Raw genomic sequence first — 18,438 nt, forward strand, 5'->3', positions numbered from 1 at the left:
CAGCCATTGCCAGGTCTTGGTGATGTCTGATTTTCCACTTATATTGTGCAAATATTGACCATGCAGGGGCTTATTTTTCCATTTTTCTGCTCGGTTCTTGACTTGTTCTTTCTTGTAGGCCTGCTTTCTTTCATTGGTGTTGAATAGTTTCGCATTATTGACCATTTGAAGCGCATCTTCTTCACTGTCCTTGATATATTCTTCAAGGCCTCTTTTCTCCTCCTCTACTGTTTGATGGACTTGCAGCATTCCTCTTCTACCTGAGCTGCGAGGGAGGTATAGCCTATCTACATCACTGCGGGGGTGCAGAGCATGATTGATGGTCGTGATTTTCCTGGTCTTACGATCCAGCATCTCTAGCTCTGCCTGAGTCCAGTCTATTATTCCTGCAGTGTATCTGATAAGAGGTATAGCCCAGGTGTTTATGGCTTGTATGGTGTTCCCGCCATTGAATTTGGACTTGAGGATTTTTCTAACTCTCCTTATGTATTCACTTCCAATTTTTCTTTTAACTTCAGTGTGTGCGATGTTATCAGCCTGGAGAATGCCCAAGTATTTGTAATGTTCTTTCTCTTCCAGGTTCTTGATCTTGCTTCCATTGGGCAGTTCTATTCCTTCTGTTTTTCTTATTTTTCCTCTGTTCATTATTAATGCAGCACACTTGTCTAGTCCAAACTCCATTGCTATATCGCTACTGAATATACGGACAGTGTTTAGCAGTGATTCGATTTCTGACTGGGACTTTCCATACAACTTCAGATCGTCCATGTACAGCAGATGGTTGATCTTACTTGATGTTTTAGATGTTTGTTATCCGAGGCCTGTTTTGTTTAGTATTTGTGAAAGTGGGGTCATGGCGATTACAAACAACAGAGGGGATAGTGAGTCCCCTTGGAAAATGCCTCTTCTAATGCTAACCTGTCCAAGTGTCTTGCCATTGATTGTTAACTGTGTACTCCACATGCTCATTGCTTTTTTAGCAAAAATGCTAAATGGGTCACATGGTCAAAAGAGTGGGTGGGGGTTATAGTGCCCAATGAGTGGAAGCTACCACAAAAATTTCAAAGGAATTGGGCAAACTGCTGGGTTTTGGTGAATTTTTGAAGTTTGCACGTCTTTCAGATTTTCCCGATAGGGTATGATGGAGGTTTCAGGAAAAGTATAGTTTCATGCGGTGGGGAGGGGTGGCCCAGAGTGGAGTGTGGTTGGTGGTAGTGCCCAGTTGGTGCAAGGAAGCTACCACAATTTTTTCAGTGGAATTTTGTAAAGGGCTGATTTTTAAAGAATTAATGAAGTTACACGTCTTTCAGATTTTCCTCGTAGGGTATAATGGAGGTTTCTGCAGTCCAATAACTCCACTAGAGGGGCACTGGGGTGACCCAGAGCAAGTGGTGGTGTAGTGCACATAGGGTGCCAACCACCCACATGGGTTGCTAACCCATGAAGTACAGGGTTTTGTGGTTCTAGAGGTGTTCTAAGAGTAGACTCTAGTAGCATATGAGAGTGGATTCATGGTTTTTCATTAAAAATCTAATTTGCTACCAGAGAATCTAAACTCAACACCTCAGAAACAACAAAGCCCAGTACCTCAATGGGTTAGCAATCCAGGGGGGTGGTTGGCACCCTCTGTGCACTGCACCACCACTTGATTTGAGCCTTCCCAGTGCCCCCCAGATGGAGCTATGGGGTGCTGAAACCTCCATTATTCCCTATGGGGAAAAATCTTAAAGACACGTAAACCTCAAAAATTCCTAAGAAATTAGTCCTTTGTCCTATTTGGAATTTGGGTACACCATCCTTGGTGCACTGCCACCCAACCCACTGTTTTGCCCCTGAAGCCCCACATAAACAAGTTGAAAGAGTGAAGAGAATGATGAACAACGACGACACTTAATTTTTTGGCAGTTATTTGATAATTTTGCAGTGGGTGTGAGCCTGTCCCTGTGGCACTAGCACAGCAGCACAACCCATTTATGGATTCAAGCAATCTTTCAATAAAAACACTCCCTCCCCATGGAACAGTGACCACAGGCCATTCGAGATAGCAAGACAGACCAATGAGCCAGCGTGGTGTAGTGGTTAGAGTGCTGGACTAGGACCGGGGAGACCCGAGTTCAAATCCCCATTCAGCCATGATACTAGCTGTGTGACTCTGGGCCAGTCACTTCTCTCATCCTAACCTACTTCACAGGGTTGTTGTGGGGAGAAACCTAAGTATGTAGTACACCACTCTGGGCTCCTTGGAGGAAGAGCGGGATATAAAATGTAAAAAATAAAAATAAAAATAAAATAAAACTGCCTTGGTATACTATGGAACAGCTTAAAATGTTCATTTAACTGAAGTGGAGTGAGCCGTAGCCCAAACAAATCAGCCTATTGCTCAGAATTGTTAAGCTTTATCATCACTGCATTTAAGAAAGTGCAAAACCATGGATCATGGTTACAAGCAAGAGAGAAGCAACTAAGGTTCCTGGGGATGTCAATAAATTGACAGGGATATTCCCCACCCTGCTCCTTTTGTCTCCTGTAGTCCCATGTGGATAACCTGTCCCTGCAATGGCAAAAGTTGTGAACCACTGGCTTAGGCATCATGTCCCACCAAATTACATTGTGGCCTAAATTACATTAGACTGCTCAACTTGGGCAACAAAACTTAGACACCACTATAACTCATAAAAATCAGAAGAAAAACAAAATAGCTCTTCAAAAGACCCCTGAACAATTCAAGAGATTCTTTCTCAGCCTTTGGAAAGAAAAACCTATGTAATTTCAGAACTTTCCTAAACAGCTTCTCGAAAAGCTTCTCCACACAATTTATACCATGGCTTTTAGCAAGAGCTTTGGAATTGCATTGAGTTCCCAAAGATATTTGGGTATTTCTGTCTCAAAATGCTGTCTTCCAAATCCCTTTGCAAAGTCAGTTTCCATTTCAATCACACTGAATACAAGACATACTTAACTAAACCATTCAAGCTCAAAATCTTTTTGCATATGTTATCTTCTGCTAATCACTCAGTGCCTTAGCTGGATTGGAGAGAGTCAGAGAAGTCAATTTCAATTGCAATGCTTTTCCAAAGAACAAAGCATTCTGTCCAAAAACAGTCATTTCGATTTGGAAACAAAATTCTCTGTTTTTAAATGCTTGATTTTGTTTTGGTTACAAAACCTCCGAAATTGCCATTTTCGGGCACAAAATGTTTTGTACCCGAATTGAAACGCACAAGCCTACTTGTAACGTTCAGCAATCACATTCAATGTAGGGTTGAAATGATCATCTAAGGCTTGAAGAGCAGACTCATGAGAATTGGCATCCCCTTCCAAGTTGGCAGAAAAGGGCAAGTGATTCTACATTCCCTGGCCTTCATGGCCCAGGTAGTGAAGCACTATTGCCTTCTGCTTTGCTGGAGTAACATCTGGGGTCTGTATATTGAAGAGGCAATTGCAGAAACAGGATCTCAATTGTTTCTGGGGAAGAGCAGGTTATCCTGGGATGGACAAGAAAAAAGGTGGTGGTGGGATCTGAGCCATGCTGCAGTGGGCATCCAGTGAAAAACAGAGCCCAGGTGTTAATGAAAGCTCCTGGAACAACCGAAGGACCTCATCAGAGGCGAGGGGTGAGAAGGGTGGAGGGGATAGTTGATAGAGATGAATCCACCAGGGTGCTTCCTCTGTGGACCCAGCTTCCTATGTTGGTGAGGAAGACTGGGCAGATCAGGAACATAGAAACATAGGAAGCTGCCATATACTGAGTCAGACCATAGGTCCATCTAGCTCAGTATTGTCTACACAGACTGGCAGCAGCTTCTCCAAGGCTGCAGGCAGGAATCTCTCTCAGCCCTGTCTTGGAGATACCAGGGAGGGAACTTGGAACCTTCTTCTCTTCCAGAGCGGCTCCATCTCCTAAGGGGAATATCTTACAGTGCTCACACTTCTAGTCTCCCATTTATATGCAACCAGGGCCGAGAAAGCTGATCTGGGGAGTGGTATGAAGAACTGAACACAGCCTGACATAGTGGCCTGTGAACAGTAAATCGCCCAAACCTTGGTGACTCCAAGGTAGCTGGTATGCAAAGAGCACATTGGATCATGAAATTGGGGCTTGTTATACCCCAAAACATGCCCTGGGGGAACATTCCAATTGACCTTTTTTGTTGAATAGATGTGTTAGGTGGAACTGTTGTGCACGAAGCTATATTCGTGCTACAGACATGTGTTAAGCCACTTGAATATAAGTTCAAATTGGGAGTTTACCAGGCTTCCTTTCCTATGTGTTTAAAGATGCTTTATTGAGTTTTTCTGATGCTAACACACGAAAGACACATAGGCCAGGTCACTCCAGTATGCGAAATACAGTTGCATCACCCCGACTTCCATGCTAGAACTCAGAGAGGGTCCGACACATGACCACCAACGGATCGGTGCTAGGGTGCCCTTTTGGAGTGTCCCACAACGCACAAGACAAGCACGACAAACACTCACTATGTCTCACCTACATGTGACTGAGGAAAGTGCTTTCTTTTCTTCTTTGACTCCCAGAGCTTACCAATGGGTATTGGTACAGATAAACCTGTCTTACTCAGAGATTTCAAGGACAATGTCAATTGTTTATAAGATAACTAGAGTTTATTGATTATACAAAGCAGGAGGGTTTCTAGTCCTCTCCATCTTCTAAGCCTATCAGAATTAGTAGTCGCCATATATAATACATGCTATTCTGACAAGGCAAACAATAATTCCCACAATCAATATCACTAATCCTGTTATAAAGTAAGACTACTGAACAACGGAAGCTACACGCATTTAGTTACTCATACAATTCCCCTACATTAAGGTCAATTACACTTATAACTAGACTGGCAACTTGGCCAGAATTGCTGAGACTAGTGGCAAAGCATGTGCAGAGATTGGACCCGCAGCAAGAAGAAAGGCATCTGATGATGGTTTTGATGGTAGCCGAAGGTCCAGATGCAACTCTGATTCTCTATTTTATAACCCAGATTTGATAGGGGAGGGCAGTAAGTGTCTGCAGATCCTGAATACTTGTCCCTGGTCTCTGCCTGCACCCGCCCTTTCATACAATTCATACAAAAGAGCCCCTGGTGGCGCAGTGGTAAAACTGCCGCCCTGTAACCAGAAGGTTACAAGTTCGATCCTGACCAGGGGCTCAAGGTTGACTTAGCATTCCGAGGTCGGTAAAATGAGTACCCAGAATGTTGGGGGCAATATGCTAAAATCATTGTAAACTGCTTAGAGAGCTCTGGCTATAGAGCGGTATATAAATGTAAGTGCTATTGCTATTCATAAATCAATTCTCAACATGGTGGTTTCCAGATGGTTGAGGGGAGGGAGTATTTGTTTTCCTCGTCCAAAAAGTCGCTCTTGGCTCACCATCAGTTACTTCCTTTTTCCAGATTAATGACCTTCACTTTTCACCTTTACTCATATGATTTCACATCATCTTTTGATGCACATCGTGTTGCTGCTGACCGGTCACTCCACACATCTCCTCCACACCAATCTGCATATTCTACAGGTCAGTTTAATATTTCACAACCCCTTTATGTATATGTTTTTCTCAACTTAGGCACAATTGGTACAGTCAATTCGCAGTGTCAACAGACATATATTTATCTCAGGGCCTTTCTCTGCCAGGTCTGCTTGACCCTAGTTCCTTTTACACAGGCCCAAATATCCTCATTTTCATCTCACGTCCAAAATCTTGTACATCAGAACCAGCAAGGATTCCATTGTTGCTGATCACTCTTCCTGAGTGTAACAATGTGAGAATTGCCAAGGCATGCCAAGGCTGTTTGTCATGAAAATAGAGTACATAGAAACGAGAAGAGGAAATCTGAATGGATGGAGAGTCCAATAATCCAATCAGTACTTTGAATGGGTGTATCTCTAGGTCTTTATTGTTGATTCAACCTCTTTTGTGAGCGGTAGGGTTGCCATTAGGGATATGCAGAACTGGTCCGGGCTTTCAGTGGTTCTGTTCAGCAGTTTGGGGGTTCGGGGTCGAACTGAAACACCCTCTCCCCAAGTTCTGTCTGGACTGTAACTGAAACCCCATGCAGGTCTGGGAATTTTCTTTTTAAAAGAAAATTACAATTTTTTTTTTTACTTTCAGCCCCTTCAGGGGACTTCCTCTAGGCTGAAGGGGGGGTTTCTGTGAGTGTTTCTCCCCCCCCCCGGCCTCTCACATCACCACTGGGGCCCATCCAGAGCCTCTTTTCTGGCCCGTAGATCGGCGTAGTGGCCATTTTGGAGGCATATGCAAAATAGGCACCCAGATTTGGAAAGCCAGAATATGGCAACTAGGGTTGTGTATAAAACCCTAGTGTATAAAACTGGCTGGACCAGTTCAGTTCGAGTCTGAACCGGACTCGAACCTGACCAGACCAGCTCGGTCCAGCACCCCTTTGGTCTGGTCCAGGCAGGGTTTTTTGGGCAGATTTTATTTTATTTTTAACCTTTCAGCCCCTTTGAGGGGCTTCCTGTAGGCCACAGGGGGGTCCATGAAGGTTCCCCCTCCCTCAGCTGGCCTCTCACATCACCGTTGCGGCCCATCCGGAGCCTCTTTTCTGGAGTGGTGGCCGTTTTGAAGGCTGACACACATGCGCAAATGACCTCTGCAAGGCCTGGCATGACCAGGGCCTCACAGAGACCATTTGTACATGTGTGGCGGCCATTTTTTGGTGGCCATTTTTAAATTTTTTTATGTGGGGCACAGTAATTAATTAGTCAGTAAATGAATAAATGTATACTGTATCATGAATAGCTTGTGATCCACCAAACTATATGTATCCCACCATGCACCATTGTGGACCCACAGATAAAGTGAGAGTAGGTTTATTGAGTCTTGGGGAAAACAGATTACCTGAACCCTTTTCAAATTGGTTTTCAGGTAGGTTATGGGGTGGAGATTGCCTTGGTCAGCCTGATGGAAGATCTCCAATTAGGAATTGACAGGAGAAGTGTGACCCTCTTGGATCTCCTGGTGGTTTTTGAAACCATCAACCATGATATCCTTCTGGATCACCTGAGGAAGTTGGGGAGTGGGAGGCACCACTTGCAATGGTTCTGCTCCTACCTCTTGGGTAGATTCCAGATGGTGTCACTTGGAGATTGTTGCTCTTCAAAGCAGGAGCTACTGTATGGAGTCTCACAAGGTTTCCATTCTATTTCCAATGCTTTTAACATCTACATGAAACAACTGGGAGAGATCATCAGGAGATTTAGTGCTGGGTGTCATCAATATGTTAATGACACCCAGATCTATTTCTCCATATCAGCTACATCAGGAGATGGCTCAACCTCCCTAAATGCTTGCCTGGGCCTCTCCCAGACAGCAGGCTTTACAGGGGGGCATATTGGATATTTTGAATTTGTCCAAAAACCCAACGCAGAAAGTGAAATTTTTTACACAGGGCCTGTTCCGGGCTCAGAACAGAAAACTTCATTCTGACCCGGAATGGCCCACCATTCCAGGCAGCTGGTGCGGGCCTGAGCACAGTGCAGGGAGGGTTCAAGAGGTAGTGCCTTTAAACATTTTGTTTGTTGTTACTAGTGATACTTGCAACAAGTGGTGATGAGTGGTGCCGCACCAGCATCCCGTGTGGCAGGGGCTCCACCTATGGCATGCAAAGGATGTTGCAGAACGTTCCGGGTCAGACTGGGGTTGTTCCGTTGGAACAACCAGCTTGGCCGGTTCTGATGTAACATTCCGGCATTTTGCATTCTGTTCCGAACTTGGAACAGAATGCAAAACAGTTCTGTGCATACCCCTACATTCTTCTTCTAAAAGGAGAATGGTTTCTGATTTTTCTGCTATTGCTAGTACTGTTTATTGATTCTGTTTCCTGCTATGTTTTGCTGTTGAATTGCTGTGTTGCAACCAATTTTTTTACTCTCCTTGAGCCTGGAAAAGGCAGGATAGAAGCATTAGAAGAAAGTAAATGAAATAAAAATAGAGCTCAAAGCTTCGTAACTATCCAGTTACTGTCCAGTGGCATACTTCCTGAATTCATGTATCATGAAATTAGCCTCAGAAATCCTATATTGGGCTAATCCAGAGCAACTTCATGACACATGCAAATACTCCAATTTACCACAGCATAAGTGACAGGTGTTTCCAGGGTTGTTGCTCTACTTTAAAATGGATGAAAACAAAATTGTATTTAGGACAAATTGAATGCTTTTTAGGCTGGTTTACAAATACAATTCCTTTCCCTTCTAAGTGTGTGCAAACAGCTTTCTCTCTGTTTATGATCTGATGTTACTAATAAAATGTTCATTTTATGTACATTTTAGTACAGGCAGTAGAATTGTATCTATTTTCATGGGGGAATCTCCTGAATAAACCCTTTCCTGACAAGCCTATACTATTGTCCTAAAATAGTAAATGGCTGAAAAGACTCCAGATCTTTCTTTAGCATTACTGTGTTATATATGCAATTAGTGAAGAAACACTGTCAGCAGAGATTATTTTAATGGATATACAGTACTTCTTTAAATGAAGTCTTTGCCATCTGTTCATCTCAATTATAAACACAAAACCAACATATCTTACAATAGCTTCAGAGAATACAAAGATATTCCACTGCTACACCCAAAATACATGTTTGGCAAAATACTAAAATCTTTGCCTTTTTCTCCTGTCTCTCTACTGCCATCACTGATATAACTGGAGAAATAATAAGAGTATTATTCAGCTTCTGAGCTAGGCTAGGTCCATGCTAGGCTAGGTCCATGCATTTAATCATGGTATACAGCCAGCAGGATTTTTTAAAAGCAATAATAATAATAATAATAATGATGATGATGATGATGATGAAAGAACAAGTCAAGAACCGAGCAGAAAAATGGAAAAATAAGCCCCTGCATGGTCAATATTTGCACAATATAAGTGGAAAATCAGATATCACCAAGACCTGGCAATGGCTGAAGAATGGCAACTTGAAGAAAGAAACAGAAGGTTTAATACCGGCTGCACGAGAACAGGCACTAAGAACAAATGCAATAAGAGCAAAAGTCGAAAAATCCACCACAAACAGCAAGTGCCGCCTTTGTAAAGAAGCAGATGAAACCGTGGACCACCTAATCAGCTGTTGTAAAAAGATCACACAGACTGACTACAAACAAAGGCATGACAAAGTAGCAGGGATGATACACTGGAACATCTGCAAAAAATACAAGCTACCTGTAGCCAAACATTGGTGGGACCATCAAATTGAAAAAGTTGAAGAAAATGAAGATGTAAAAATATTATGGGACTTCCGACTACAAACAGACAAACATCTGCCACACAATACACCAGATATAACTGTAGTTGAGAAGAAAGAAAAACAAGTGAAAATAATCGACATAGCAATACTAGGGGATAGCAGAATAGAAGAAAAAGAAATAGAAAAAAATCACCAAATACAAAGATCTACAAATTGAAATTGAAAGGCTGTGGCAGAAAAAGACCAAAATAATCCCAGTGGCTATTGGCGCCCTGGGTGCAGTTCCAAAAGACCTTGAAGAGCACCTCAACACCACAGGGGCCACAGAAATCACCATCAGCCAATTACAAAAAGCAGCTTTACTGGGAACAGCCTATATTCTGCGACGATATCTATAACAATTGATAATAAAATCTAGCCATCCTAGGTCCGTGGGAAGGACTCGATGTCTGGATAAAACAAACCAGTCAATAACACCTGTCTGACTGTGTAAACAACAATAATAATGACAATAATTAATAATTAATGATGTGACATCTGTATGTGGCATCATTTGCCTTGTGGGAATGCTTCTTACTGGAAGAATATTAAAACTTCAAAGAATATAAATCTGGCTTCTCTTCTTATTTTAACTCTTGCTTCAAATTTGTTTCTATGTGGCATGATATAGTTAGATACTGAACAACTACTGTTACTATTGTTAACTGTTAATAGTTAAAGTAGGTTAACTGGCATTTATTTGCTGTGTTGGAGCATCACTGCAATAGTGTGCTTCCTTTTAGTGATCATATTTGTGTATGGTCCTTCCAGGGCCTTCTGTATTAGCATTGTCTCACATACTTGCATACAACTAAGTTAAGTGAGGCAACTGAGTTATCTCTAAAGATCGGTGGCAGTGACTTTCAGACCTCCTCCTCGTTAACCGCCTTCTTTTTTAAAAAAAGTGTGTGTGGGGTGGGGGAGGATTAAGGAGCTTTTCACAACTTGTTAATTCAAGGTAATAAATGTTGCTTTTTAGGCTGCCATTTCTTATATTTTTCTAAATGTATACTGTTGTTTTGTCTTATGTTGCCATACAATCAGAAAAAGAAAAGTAAAGCACATGGTTAGAATTAGGCCCTTCTGTGTATACATGTAAGGTGTTTTGGTTTTTTTTAAGCCTAGGGTTTCTCAGGCTTAAAAAAAAAAGAAATCTGTGGTAGCTGATCTGGTACAATTGTACAAAGTAAAAATTTTAAATATATATATTTTTAAATGTCATTAGACTAAAGAATGCAGCGTTGATTGAAAATTCACTGGTAGTAGCTAAAGTGGTATCAGACAGATATTGAAAACCTGCCCAAGTTTATACTATAGTCCAGTAAATGACAATACTCTTGGAAGTTGCAGAAATGAATAAAGATCTGTAGTGTACTGACAAAATAGAGTAGCTAAAAGTGATACTGAAGTTTGGAGCTGACATGATTTTACTGAGATGACCAATGATAGAAAAGTGAAGTCATTGAATGGGAAAGCAGTAGTCAGATTTGAAATTTTTGGAATTTCCCCCCTGGAATTTTTTGGTTGTGAGAGCTTTTTTTTTTTTTTTTTGGTATAAAGCTGTGGGTACTTTCTGTTTAATTAGTCGTATAAAATGCAATACAAAAGCATCCAATGATTTCCTCAAAATCATTATCTTTTGGCATGCTTTTTGGAAATGTCTGGACATGGTATTATGATGAACATCCCTATCTACATGCTTGCACTGGTGAAATGTAGAAATAGCTGTCTATATAATAAATATAAAGCATAATCTTAGCACTAAATATATTTAATCAGAAACTGCCTTCATGCATTGCTAGTATGAACTATCCAGCAGGTTGAATTTCAGAGATCATAGAAATGAGGCAGATAAGACACACATATCCCAGTACAGCTAAGATAAAATGAAATTAGAGAGAAGGGTTCTTGATGCAGGAATTTTTGGATATATTTGTACTTGCAGTAACTGTTAAGTACAATTTAAAGAATCGTCCAGCTCCTGCTCATGACAATGCGAAGCATAACCCCCCTCAGCAATTTTTGACTCTAAAAGATGCACCACAAATAATTAATGGCTGACAGTTTACACTGGTGAAATGTGTGTGGACTTACAGCACACCATTTTATATAACAATATCAAATATTAAAATAGTGGAAGCATTTTATAATAAACAGGATTTTTTTCTTGATTGCAGCTGATTATGTTATGCAGCTTGTTCTGCTGGTGTCACAAAGGTGACTTAATAGCTCCTATAACTCATCTCAATAGTTGACCTTTCCCCCTCACTGATGAAGCCTATTCAAAACCTGGTGGCCTTTTGCTCATTTCAGGATCTTCTATTTCTCAACTGTTTTGATCATGAATATATTTATCAAAGAGGTTTTTAATATTTAAAAAAAGTCCACAAAGACTTCAGCGATCTCTTTAAAAGGTTTATTTAAACAAAGTACAAAAGAAACAGTCTTTCCATCTTTTTTTATTTGTGAGTTTTTGCTTACCTGATGCCAGCATGTCGTTAATTAATACGAGAAAACGCTCATCAGGGATCTGAGCATCTGCATGAAGAAACACAGTACCGATGTTCTTCACACCAACTTTAAAGTAAAGTGTAGCAATATCACTCTGTAGAAGAAAGGGAGGTTTAGATCATTACCAGAATATGCATACAGAACAATAATGAAAAGCAAAGCAGCCTCATGAAAGGAAAGTGTAAAGACCCAACTTTTCAATTCAAATTATCTGAAGAGGAAATTACACATTTGTACACAATATGGCAACCTAAGCACTTCACTGCTTTGATAAGGCTCATGTACATAACAGGCAATACGCGTGTTGAATATCTTGGTCCCAATAAGATGCTAGTTTGCACATTCACTGGAATTACAACATGGCTGAAGGATAGAGCCACAGCCCTCCAGCAGATCCTTTCTATACTATATGTTGCTGCTGTTGGAGCTAGGACCCTGAATGCATCAGCTCTCAGCTGCAATGTCTCATAGTGACCACTGGGGGGGGGTCATGGGTAAAAGTGCTGGACTCCTCCCCTCTTTGTTCTTCCAGTCTCCATTTTGTCTCTTCAGAGACGACCGTTTGTTTGGGTCTCTCTCTTCAGCCATGAGCTACCGCTGAAATTAAGATGTGGGCTTACATTTGTTTGTAACATTTTCTTCAAATAAATCCTTGTAGTTCTTCAGTTCTAAGGAACTGTCTCAAGACCTCTTGCTTTGCTGCTTTCTCACCAAACTAGTTTTGCTCTGCTGTTTGGGGACTGAACTGCCATTCTTCCCCTACAGCTGCTACCTAAGGGAGCATTTGCCAGTCGTGCTCTGCTGGGGAAGAAAGGGAGGATAAGAACCCACTTGCTCTGGAGCCTGGTGGGATACAGGCATTGGCCTTCCACTCTCCTCTGCCTGTTCAGGGTGTAAATTTATTGGCCTGTGCAGGGATAAATGAAGGACAGGATGTGGAGAAACCATCTCTGAAAATTATCCAAAATGTCTCCTTGGAAGGAAGCCTAAAATATGGAAAGAATTCCAGTTTCTCATTGGAGGAACCCTGAAAGAGAATTTCAGTTTTCCCTTGGGGGAGCCCTGAAATCCAGTATTTCCACTTTAAGAATTTCTCCAGATCGCTCCCACTAAGTTGCACAGTAAGCTGGTGGGTCAGGGTCTTTCCTCTGCACCAGAATGTGTTGCAGAATGATTCCTTGATTTATAAGGAATTAAACGAGAGGCTTAACTTTAGTTGCAGAAATTAATCATTTATTATTTCTTAACACTAGCTCACAACGTAACAGTCACTTCTGTAAGAGGGGGAGAGCAAAACCAACTGAACTGATAAAACAACTAATCAGAACTGGACTCCACCCCAAGGACTTAACATAAATCTCTATGCCTTGGATAAGATGGGAGACAATGCTTAGTTACAGAGTGAGCCTATTCACAAGACTGCATAGATGAGTGAGGAGAAAGGCACCTACCTTCCCCCAGATGACCACTTTAAACCCCTCTGGCCCCCCAAAGCATTTGCACTTATGGGGGAGTCACAAGGTTCTGTGACGGACCTTTAAACCCATTCAAAATTCCTGGGTCTGGTCTGGCATTGTGCCATATGCAGATCTGTTGGTGCATGGATTTGTGGGAGAAGGGGGGCCAAGGATCCCCACTGCCCCTGGACAGCGGGGTCACCCTTCAGGGACTCAAGCAAAGATGCACATTTCCACATGGGCAGACAGGCTGGCAGGGGGCATGCTCTAACAGCTACTTGGTGACAGTTGCCAAGACAAGGAAAGCAGTCTCCAGCACCTCTGTCCCTGTGGCTTTCCTCCATAGATTATCCTGGCTTGATCTGTAGTGCCCAGTTGCCCAGCACTCTTGTGAGAGAGCAGTCTGTGGGATAATGGGTGGCGAGCACTTAAGTACCACCTCATACATTTTTAATTAGTGCTCCCAGACAGCTCTTCTCATGAGTAAGCCTAGGGAGCACAACCCCCACCCCCCAAAGGGGAAGGGGCTGGGCCTCTCTTCCCCAACCTCTCAGTAAGAAAAATAGAACTTTGCTGCTCCAGGATCCCTGCTTGTGGCTGCTCTTTTCACATGCCCAGAAGCACCCCTTGCCCCACAAGCATTTGCGCTGGTGAGAAACACACTGTGTTATGTGATTGGCATTTAAACCCATTCAAAACTCCTGGGTCTGGCCTGGTATTCTAGTACCATCTAGTAAATTTGAAATTAGTTCTCACATACAAGCAGTGTTGCAGAATGCAACAAGAGCAATTCAGAGCGCCCCCGCCTACTCCTCACTAACGTTTCTTCTCATGGGTAAGCCTAAGGATGGATAGCAATAGACATGTCTGCAATAGACATGTGCAAAAAAAAATTACCATCTCCCTTTTCCTTTTTTCATTAGTTTTTTTTATTTCATTCCTTGCTACATTCATTTTCGTATTTTTTCCTGAAAATAGAATATTTATTTATTTATTTATTTATTTATTTATTTATTTATTTATTTATTTATTTATTTCAATGGTGCATTCATTTCGGAATTAATGGAAATAGACACAAATTTGTACTTATTTAAATTCATTCTGAATACAAATGTATATGCTTACGCCTGTATAGAACTGCAAAAACTGAGTGTTGTCAAGTGGGTGGTAGGTCCAGAGCCCATATAAACCTTATAGACTGCTTCCAGTATTTTCCAAAGGGGTAATGGTTGTAGACATAGCCACTGCTGGCCACTTACTCACCCAGAACTTCATGGTAGCAGGGCACTGGAAGCATCTTCTTACTTAGCTTCATAACCTCAGACTGAGCAGCCTTTTTGGGAGGACAGAATCTTAGCTCCTCTCTGTCCCCAAATGTGGAATATCTCTGCATCAGACTTACAGACATAAAATCACCAAGCCCCAGTTGGCCTGGCTTTCTCTCCTTCAGTAGTTCTTCAAATGTGCATCTGAGCAGTGGTGTCAGGTGCATTTTCTGGTGCTCCCTGATCCCACAGCAAAAGCTAATAGCAGAAAATGCTGCTTTTGGTGAATTCTCCGCCACTTGCTTAAGAGATAGCTCCACTTCTCAGTTTAAATGTCAAAACTCAAACTGATAAAGCCCTTTGCCTCTTTAAGAGTGCATACAGCTGCTGCAATGGAAATTCCAAAGAACCTCTGGGTAATTCAAAGAACCTCTGGGCATGTTTACAGTCCTTCTCCATATAGCTCTGCTAGATCATGGACGCAGAAGGCAAACTGAACACTTGAATTTTGATTCAGAAGCCTTTAAGCATCCTTTCACACAGTGGCCATAAGATAAGAAAACATGGTGGTCTACAAAGAATAAAGAAACTGGAAAAGTGAGTACAGTTCAACAAAATTGAAGAATAACCATTTCTCTACTGCAGGGGTTCCCAATTGATGGTACTAGTACTGCTAGTACCTCTAGGGGCTACTTGAAGAGCTCCCATGGGGTACTCACAGCCCTCCTGCCTCACCATGCTGCAGCTGCGCTATTTGTTCCCCATCTGAGGATTGCCAGCTTGGCTTGAAGCTGATGTGTCTTCATCTATATATCTTGTGCAGAAGGGGAGGGAGGAGGGTGAAGACTCTTCCCCTGCTCCTGATTGGCTGGCTACATCCTGTTCTCAGCAGACCTCTCCCCTCAGCCTGACTGACAGACTTCAGAAAATTCACACTAATCACCCCATTGAAGTGGGACAAATAAATTTGTCCCATTAATTTCAACAAGACTTCTTATGAGTAACTAAGTGTGAATGTGAGCCAATCACTGGAGCAGCCTGCCTCCCAAACTGTTACACTTAAACTTGAGTTTTATGTACACACAAACACAAACACACATAAAATGTTACAGTGATGAAACAGGCTACTCCAGTCCATGGCTCACATCCAGATTAAGTTACTCATAAGCAGTCCTAGTGAAATTAATGGGACAAGTTTCCTTGTCCCATTAATTTCAATGAGGAGACAATGGTAAACTCCACCTGTATTCTACCAAAGAAAACCACAGGGCTCTGTAGGTGCCAGGAGTCGACACCAACTTGACGGCACACTTTACCTTACCTTTACTCATGAGTAACTTAGGCTACTCCAGTCACTGGCTTATAGCCAGACTAAGTTACTCGGTAGCAGCACGCACACTGAAGAGCTGTTCTTCTTAACATTAAATCTTGAAAGTTTAGGGCTGGATGAAAAAGAGCTGGGACTGAACACCAGCCCTGCCTTTGCCACAACCCCACTCCCAGAAAACAGAAAAAATAAAATCTGCATATAAAGTAAGACCCAAATTATAGCAAGGACTCTAGTCTTTGATGTCGACATTTGTTTTTTCATCATGCTTAGCCACAGGCTCAGGTAACACATACACACCAGAGATATACTGCAACATTTTGTTGCAGTTCAATACAGAGCATGTAATTCTTTAAAACCAGGAAATCTTTCTTCACCCTTTGAAATGTCACAACCTTCAGCTAGTGGGAGGGGCAGAGAAACAGTTAATTGCAGCTTATAGTTGAGAGTAACATAGAAATCTGGCGTTTTGCTGGAGATAGCATACCTGGAAGCAGCCTTGGGGAATATGAGGAGTCCATACCATTGCTATTTGAGGATCTGCAGCAGGATTAGTTGGTTTGTTGTGTGCTTTAGGAGTCTGCTTGCTCTCAAGGGCTGACATCCAGACTAACATTGCATATACTGAAAAATGTACAGCACTCATAATGGCAGAGAGGTTATTTTTGCTGATCTCCCTCTGCAGCCCATTGTGCCTCCCAATAATACGTCCCTGAGAGTTGCAAAACCCTCAGAAATTGCCTCTTCCGTGTTATGTATGCATGCTGTATATTTTCCGGCATGTACAATGTTAGCCTGGACGACAGCTATTGAGAGCATGCAGACTCCTAACGCAGGCAACAAACCAGAACACACCAAATGCTTTTCACCACACAGAGTGTTAGTCTGGATGTCAGGCAATATATGTTGCTTATTTACAAAATTTATTGTAATTATATTTATTTGTTTTATTTACGCATTAAAGAAGTCTACAATTTTCATCTGTATTTACAAATACAGAAAGACACTGTAGGTTTCTAGTAATGTTCCCATTAATATATGGCTATCTCTGGAATTCTGTGTCTCAGGGAAGTGGGATGAAGAGCCCTTTTTGTAAAACTGGGTCAAAAAGGTTTCCAGAAAACCCATTAAGGATATCCAGTAGTCCAAAAACTTTCGCTTTAAGATGAGAGTTAAGATGCTTTACATTTTAATTAATGCTCTAAAAAGAATGGAAATTGCAAGTTAAGGGGCCCATCTAAACATCTGCGTCATATAAGTTGTAAAGACTTTGTCTAGTCTCTTTTGCGGGATGGAAACCTATAGGAGCCCTTCTATCTTCTCCTTTTGCTCTCTCCTTCCTCCACTCAGGACACCCAGGCCTTGAGCAGCAGTCCTTCCTGCACTTTTCCAGGGCCTGTTCTCTGGCTACAGTTGAGCTCGGAGGAGCTGACAGGAACTCTTCTGGCCTTGGTTCTTCTTCTTTTAATAAAGTCATGGCATATTTGAATGGTTCTTATTAGTGTCTGTCTCTTTTCCTTCCATCCAGAAAGCAGTATATTTTAAAAGTGACAAGTGACGTAGCCTCTGAGCATAGACGGAGCAGCTTTCTTCCCTTCAAGCCTCAGGCCTCCATTTAATGGTTAATGGCTGATAGAATCATGGCTTACTCAAAGTAGTCTCATTGAAATTAAAAGGACATTAGGCATTCCTCAATGTGTTCTTTTAATTTCAGTAGGATAGCTTTGAGTAATGTTCCTCTTCATGTCAGTCACTATCTCTTTCTTGCTGTATTCTCTACAATGTAGGAGAGGGTGGATTATTGGCATTTTTGTTTTAAATACACTAACAGATCTTATGTGCTATGGGATGCTTTGGCTAATGTCAGATTCTTTGAGAACAATCTGTGTGCTGAGTGGGGTGCTGGTGGGTTTACCTTACATTTTTAAAAGGACCTTTCTCTTATTCTCCCCTCCCCCAACACCACTTTTCAGGGATTGTTTAACTTTTCCCTCATTATATGGAAGCAAGTCCTGCTGACTTTAATGGAGATTACTCCCTTCTAGGTGTGCACACAGAGTTGCAGGTTCAGTTATCAAAATGCTGCTGGAAAAGGCAGGTGTACTCCAGTCCAGCATCTTCTTTCTCACAGTGCTCAGCTACATGCTTGTTCCAAAGAAGTGCATCAAGGAAATCCCAGAAACCATACCCACTCAGTGCCAACAAACTATTATTGTGGTGTTGATCATAGAGGCTCTACATGAGAACCAAACTGCCTGTGAATATGGAGGCTTCATTTCTTAAGTATGGCCAAGTGAAGCTTCCATATTCACTGACTGTTTGGCTCTCATGTAGAACCTCCATGTTCAAGAGCAGTCTACACAATAATGATGGTTTCTTGGTGCTGGGTGGGAATGTTTTTTAGGATTTCCTTGAGGTTCCTTCTTTGGAACTTCCTAGCATGGGGTCCTTGGTCCAAATCCTATACATTTCTACTCAGAAGTAAGCCCCAAAGAAATAAATGGGAGAACCCCACTTAGAAGGGTTCCCTCCTTCTATGCTTTGCTGAGGGGCTGGGAGGAAGGGGAGAAAGGAGAACCCACATTCTTGCCTAAGATCTCGGCTGGTCCTTA

General features: G+C 41.9%; 1 protein-coding gene across 18 annotated transcripts in view; it reads right to left on the bottom strand.

Moving 5' to 3' along the window:
- The window catches only part of LOC128332356 (dynein axonemal heavy chain 11-like), a 353,782-nt gene that overhangs the window by 147,793 nt on the left and 187,551 nt on the right, over positions 1-18,438 (bottom strand). For 15 of the 18 annotated variants that reach the window (XM_053266643.1, XM_053266647.1, XM_053266645.1 and 12 more), the window contains one exon: positions 11,748-11,871. In XM_053266643.1, the coding sequence (XP_053122618.1) occupies positions 11,748-11,871 (124 nt within the window). Of the gene's footprint in view, positions 1-11,747; positions 11,872-11,971; positions 12,571-13,228; positions 13,751-18,438 lie in introns of those variants that run through there. The other 3 variants (XM_053266744.1, XM_053266736.1, XM_053266752.1) reach the window with 3 other exon arrangements.

This window comes from Hemicordylus capensis, chromosome 1 (assembly GCF_027244095.1).
Source record: "Hemicordylus capensis ecotype Gifberg chromosome 1, rHemCap1.1.pri, whole genome shotgun sequence".
Lineage (NCBI taxonomy): Eukaryota > Metazoa > Chordata > Lepidosauria > Squamata > Cordylidae > Hemicordylus > Hemicordylus capensis.